Below are 6,823 nucleotides of genomic sequence, written 5' to 3'. Positions count from 1 at the left end.
TAATTTGGAACCGTATATAAATTATGCCAAATGGCCTTTATGCCAAACGGCCCTCAATTTGACACCGCATACAAATTATGCCAAATGGTCGTTATGCCAAACGGCCCTTATGCCAAATGGCCTTCAATTTGACACCGCATACATATTATGTCAAATGGCCATTATGCCAAACGGCGTTATGCAAAACGGCATTATGCCATATGGCATTATGCCAAACGGGGTACCGCCAGTTCCCTAAAGCCAACTATATTCAAGCTCGATGAGGTAAGACTAGAAAATTCTACGGGTATACCAAGACTCCTGCAAGGACAGCCTGTCATCTGTAATTATACCATAAATCCAACATCCGAAGAAGTTATTTCCATAGATGATCAACATCTTCTGATTAACACAGCACGGAATTTTACCATAACAACCAACTGTGGATTGTCAGAAAGGAATCTATCAGGCTGCTATCTTAACTAGCATAAAGGATGGGGTTTCAGCCGAGAAATTGTTCTTTTTCTTGCTGCAACATCTATTGTTCCTCCGTTTCTCTCTTGTCTGGTGTCTCTAGTATATTGCACGAGTCCATTTTTTTTTTGTTTTCAGTTGCCGGACTGGACAAATCCATTTGAACTCCGTCTTCCTCCAGTAATGCCACGTAATGCGTCATTGGGTACCTCTGTTTCCGATTCATTTGCTGTTCCCGGGTTTTCCGTTTAGGGCATAAGTTAAGCTGGTGTCCGTCCATTATTATTATTATTGATTCAGACTAAGGCCGAAGTGGCCTGTGCGGTATATAAGAGTCTCCTCCATTCGGCTCGGTCCATGGCTACACGTCGCCAACCACGCAGTCTACGGAGGGTCCGCAAGTCATCTTCCACCTGATCGATCCACCTTGCCCGCTGCGCACCTCGCCTTCTTGTGCCCGTCGGATCGTTGTCGAGAACCATTTTCACCGGGTTACTGTCCGACATTCTGGCTACGTGCCCGGCCCATCGCAGTCGTTCGATTTTCACGGTGTGAACGATGGATGGTTCTCTCAACAGCTGATGCAATTCGTGGTTCATTCGCCTCCTCCACGTACCGTCCGCCATCTGCACCCCACCATAGATGGTACGCAGCACTTTCCTTTCGAAAACTCCAAGTGCGCGTTGGTCCTCCACGAGCATCGTCCAGGTCTCGTGTCCGTAGAGGACTACCGGTCTAATGAGCGTTTTGTAGATTGTCAGTTTGGTACGGCGGCGAACTCTATTCGATCGGAGCGTCTTGCGGAGTCCAAAGTACGTACGATTTCCAGCCACTATGCGTCTCCGAATTTCTCTGCTGGTGTCATTTTCGGCAGTCACCAGTGAGCCCAAGTACACAAATTCTTCTACCACCTCGATTTCGTCACCACCGATGCAAACTCGCGGTGAGTGGCTCACATTGTCTTCTCTTGAACCTCTTCCTATCATGTACTTCGTCTTCGACGTGTTGATGACTAGTCCGATCCGCTTAGCTTCCCTCTTCAGTCTGATGTAGGCTTCCTCCATCTTCTCAAAGTTACGTGCCATAATATCTATGTCGTCGGCGAAACCAAATAGCTGGACGGACTTATTGAAAATTGTACCACTCGTGTTAATCCCTGCTCTTCGTATTACCCCTTCCAAAGCGATGTTGAATAGCAAACACGAAAGACCATCACCTTGCCGTAACCTCTGCGGGTTTCGAAGGGACTCGAGAATGCCCCTGAAACTCGAACTACGCACATCACCCGATCCATCGTCGCCTTGATCAACCGTATCAGTTTATCCGGAAAACCGTGTTCGTGCATTAGCTGCCATAGCTGGTCCCGATCGATTGTATCATATGCGGCTTTGAAGTCGATGAATAGATGATGTGTGGGCACGTTGTATTCGCGGCATTTCTGCAGTACTTGGCGAATGGCGAACACCTTCGCGTTCGCGTTCGCCCATAAAACCCGCCTGGTACTGCCCCACGAACTCCCTTGCAGTTGGTGCTAGTCGACGGCATAAAATTTGGGAGAGTACCTTGTAGGCGGCGTTCAGCAATGTGATTGCGCGGTAGTTGCTACAATCCAGCTTATCGCCCTTTTTGTAGATGGGACACACGACACCTTCCATCCACTCCTGCGGCAGAACTTCCTCCTCCCAAATCTTGGTAATGACCCAGTGCAGCGCTCTAGCCAGTGCCTCACCACCGTGTTTAAATAGCTCTCCTGGTAGTTGGTCAACCCCAGGGGCTTTGTTGTTCTTCAGCCGGCCAATCTCCTCCTGGATTTCCTGGAGATCCGGAGCCAGGAAAATTATGTCCTGCGCGCGTTCTCCCAGGTCCATCACCATACCGCCATCTTCGTCTGCCACATCGCCATTCAGGTGTTCTTCGTAGTGCTGCCGCCACCTTTGGATCACCTCACGCTCGTTCGTAAGAAGGTTCCCGTTTATGTCCTTACACATATCAGGCTGTGGCACGTGGCCCTTACGTGAACGGTTTAACTTCTCATAGAACTTTCGTGTGTTATTAGCGCGGTACAGTTGCTCCGTTTCTTCACGGTCTCGATCTTCCTGCTGGCGCTTTTTCCTCCGGAAAATCGAGTTTTGTCTGTTCCGCGCCTGTTTATATCGTGCCTCGTTCGCCCTCGTGCGGTGTTGCAGCAATCTCGCCCATGCTGCATTCTTCTCTTCCACTAACTGCTCACATTCGCCGTCATACCAGTCGTTTCTCTGATCCGGGGGCACCGTGCCAAGAGCAGCGGTTGCGGTGCTTCCAATGGCGGATCGAATATCTCTCCAGCCATCTTCAAGAGACGCTGCGCCTAGCTGCTCTTCCATTGGGAATGACACTTCCAGCTGCTGCGCGTATTCTTGGGCTTAGTCTACCGTCTCGACTACCGACTCGACGCGTGTTGTACACCGTCGAGAGTTTTGAGCGCAGGCATACTGCAACGAGGTAGTGGTCGGATTCAATATTCGCACTGCGGTAAGTGCGGACGTTCGTGATGTCGGCGAAGAATTTACCGTCGATTAGAACGTGGTCGATTTGGTTTTCCGTTTCTTGGTTAGGTGATTTCCATGTGGCCTTGTGGATATTTTTGCGGGGAAAGAAGGTGCTTCGGACTACCATTCCGCGGGAGGCTGCGAAGTTTATGCATCGTTGGCCGTTGTCATTCGATACGGTGTGCAGACTATCCGGTCCGATGAATCCATCTCTCCGATGTCCGTCCATCTTACATAGAAAAAAAAATCTTGTTTCCGCTATAAAAAATGTTCCCCCTCCAATTCCATAAATGTAGGGATGACGGGATTTCCTTCCATGTATACGCCACGTACAACTGTGTACGCGTCGAAGCAAAACTCAGCTGGAAAATTTTCCCGTACCACATTCTTCGCTTTACCATACTTCCCCAGCACAGTAGCAAGTTCGTGATCAGTAACTTCGGGTGGTAAGTCGTACACTCGCACATACTGGATGTATGCACCCGCAAGGAACATGCATACAGCAGCTTCTTTTCCATTTGCATAATGGAAAAAATGCGTCATTAGAAGTCAATGCATACAGCATTGCTTCTTCCGATTTGAACTTAATGAACACGGATTTCTCCTGTGCTATTCTGTAAACAGCATCGATTTGGCTTCGATCCATGTCCATCATCTTCACGAAATGGACAATTTCGCTCATATTTGGCTTCTCACTGCCAAGCGGGAAACTGAATTCAATTTTGTTTTGTATTTCACACAACGCACTGCTAAATACAGACGGCTACCGCGTGTTAGCAAAGTACAAAAAAACAGTTGCTCTGTCGAGTGCTGAAATCAAACTGATCTATCACATGTTGTGCATATGCTAAACCGAGTTTCAGACATAGAAATTCTATGGGTTAATTTATTACAAACGAAAAGGTCAACCCAAATTTCCACATCCCAAAAGGGACATATCTTACACGAGTGCCAGAATTTGCTATGGAAAAAGTTTCAATTTCATCCGAAATAGCTATCGAGTGACGGCATTTAAACCACGCTCAGTTGAAAGGTATTCCAAATCTCTGAACTGCAAAAGTAAATATTGTGAGTATGTACCGTTGAATATGACATAATAAAACCATCGAACGCCCGAAAACACGAATACGATTGAAAGACTAGCAGCTGCACGTGCATTACCAACCTACAAAAAACCTACCTATTGTTGTCATCATCATTTTCGTTTAACATTCGAAGCGTAGTTCAGAGCTGAAGAACAAACCATTTCCATTTTTCCAGTGTCCAACTGTACGATTATATTGTTCTTTTATACTACTAGTAGGAGTTTAATGAAACGGGAGCAGGCGGAGAAGAGGCAGGGAGAAAGCGAGAACCACGGACCACGCACCAAGGTGATACACAAAACTATCATCGGCACGAGGTCCCTGCTTACATCGTCAGTTCCATGATCGCATTCACGACGTCGTAATTGTTCTCCTTCAGTGCCCGAATGGCCTTGGCGCGGGGTACGTTGGCGTTCTGTATGACCAGTTCGATGTCCTTCTCGTTGAGACCGGTGTCGTCCACTTCCTCTTCGTCCTCTTCGGCGATCGGGGCGACGGAGGTGGTAGCGCCGGACGATTCTCCAGTGGCGGGGGTAGCTTCCGGGGCCTTGAACTTCTCGGCAGCGGCCACCTGGGCCTGCTGCGACAGATCTTCGATCTTGGCCTCGCCGAAAATGATGTAGGTGTCACTGTGGGGGTTCTTGTACACGTCCGGGTTGTTTATCACGAACAGAATGTTCTTTGACTTGCGGATCGTTACTCGGTTGACGCCCTGCACCGGCTTCAGGCCGAGCTTGGACATGATTTTACGGGCCTTCTTCTCGCCGCGGGACTGCTTGTTCTTGGAGACCAGATCGGGCAGGCCACCGGACGACAGCTGGGCTGCGGTACCTGTAGGGGAAGGAAAAGAAAGATTTTAAGTATTTTAATCTGAATTATTTGGTCGGGGTTCAGCCAAAGCACACCAAGCGCCAATGAAAAACTTCCGATTTTTCTGCTCAAACTTTTGTTTATCAGATTTAATTGATCGCAAATCGTATTGGATATCTCTCAACCCCATAACTGAGGATATCCTACTGCAAATGTATGCTTAAATTGATATGAAACAATTTCCGTTGTCCTTGAACGAACAAAATATTACAAGTCAGTCGAAAAGCCGCTTAGTGCGGTTTGGCTGAACCCCGACCATTTGATGTACACTGGATTCTGTTTTTACACGATTTACATTTTCTCAATTTTTCACTCTTCCTAAATGTTTAACGCATATTAATTATCATATGATTTTACTTTGATTTATTCAGGATTTTTTGAAACTTTGCTATATGATTTTGGTGGTAAATTGAAGTTACTCGAATAAAAATACGAACGAAAAAAAGTGTGTAAAAACAGAATCCTGGTAAGGACCATTTAGACAGCCAGATAGATATTCTCGATCTCTAATCTATGTCCTAAAAGTAGCGAATGTTAAACTACCACTTTGCCAATGACAAGGACATTGTCCTCTCCTGTAAATGTTGGGACAAACTCAACTCGCTACAAGCGTTTGTCCCACAAACACAAATTGGCCATATCGACACAAATTGGCCATATCGAGAGCAAGCTGCTGAAGAAGAATGGGTTATTTCGACATTTGCTATAAAATCATCGAGAAGCTGATGACCTTGCAAATTCTCCGAGATTGGCCTTGAAAACTATCTTTGCATTTCACTATCGGCATAAAAGGCGAGCGAATGCATCGCATATGACGTAACAAGCGATGGCATACGAGCACAGAGATAACAAAAACGCACCTGGAAACCGGTCAAACGATTGCTAATGATTAGTGTTTTTCCTGTTCACTACCGACTAACGCGATTCAAACACAAACACACCGAAAATCGCGCGCGCAGCTCACCGGTGGTCACGAGAACTCAACACCCCACAACGTTTAATTGGCTCACCTGCATCCTCCAGCTCTGGGATTGTGTCCTCCGATTCGGTATCACTTGGGGCATCCTCCAGCTTGGCCTCTGTGTTGTCGGCGGAGGTGCTTGGAGCTGCAGAGGTGGCCGCGGCCGCAGCAGTGCTTTCCGTAATTTCGGTTAATTCTGGCATACTTGCAATCGTTTCGTTGCTGATTTGGTCTTTACGAGATTAAATTCCTGTGAACGGGCGAGAACAAAGCAGTTCATTAGTGGACGATGCATTAATCGATCTCTGGCTATAATTTTTGTGAGGAAGCGTCGGAGTAAAAACTGCTGAACGATGAGTGCTTAGAACCGAAGGTTAACATTTACTGAAAAACCGCAATCACTTCCCAATATTCCCATCACCACAATATTCTTATCGTGCATCTAGAACCACTTTTCGGTAACCTCACTGATCTATTTTTATAACATTTTGCCGCAGATTTCATCCATTCTTTTCGCCGAGGCAAAAATGTTCTTCCTCCAAACACTGACGAAATTATGCTGATTACACAAATCACATATCACTCGACTACAGTTTCCTCAAGTCTTCCGCACGAACGCCCATCGCCAGCAGTTTTTCCTCCGGTAAACACGATTTTCAACGAACTTACACCACTTTTCACAAAGCAGTAGAATAAATGCGGTATGAACGATAGCACAAGATGCCGGAAACAGAGAACGAGCACACTGATTGGTTCAAGGAGTGAATTTCACAGTTTGGAAAGGCAGAGGGTTTGTTGACAGTTCTAGCTGTCATCGGTGACAGCTGAAAGAGGAAACGAGTGGCGCCACCCGAGCGATGGTGGCGAGCGAAAGAAGCTCACCGAACCCCTGTGAGTGTACTGAAAAATGATTGAACCATTTTTTT

At 46.8% G+C, this 6,823-nt stretch overlaps 1 protein-coding gene across 1 annotated transcript; it reads right to left on the bottom strand.

The window, feature by feature from the left end:
* Positions 1-4,226: 4,226 nt before the first annotated feature.
* On the bottom strand, positions 4,227-6,723 carry LOC134210553 (nascent polypeptide-associated complex subunit alpha). Its single transcript, XM_062686606.1, has 3 exons — positions 6,567-6,723; positions 5,947-6,147; positions 4,227-4,897 (listed from the first exon to the last, which is right to left on the bottom strand). Exons 2-3 carry the CDS (start codon positions 6,098-6,100, stop codon positions 4,392-4,394), a joined length of 660 nt encoding a protein of 219 aa, XP_062542590.1. The 5' UTR covers positions 6,101-6,147; positions 6,567-6,723; the 3' UTR covers positions 4,227-4,391.
* Positions 6,724-6,823: the final 100 nt, after the last annotated feature.

This window comes from Armigeres subalbatus, chromosome 2 (assembly GCF_024139115.2).
Source record: "Armigeres subalbatus isolate Guangzhou_Male chromosome 2, GZ_Asu_2, whole genome shotgun sequence".
NCBI lineage: Eukaryota > Metazoa > Arthropoda > Insecta > Diptera > Culicidae > Armigeres > Armigeres subalbatus.
Note: the sequence above shows the minus strand (reverse complement) of the source record. Positions and strands in the feature narration are given on the sequence as shown.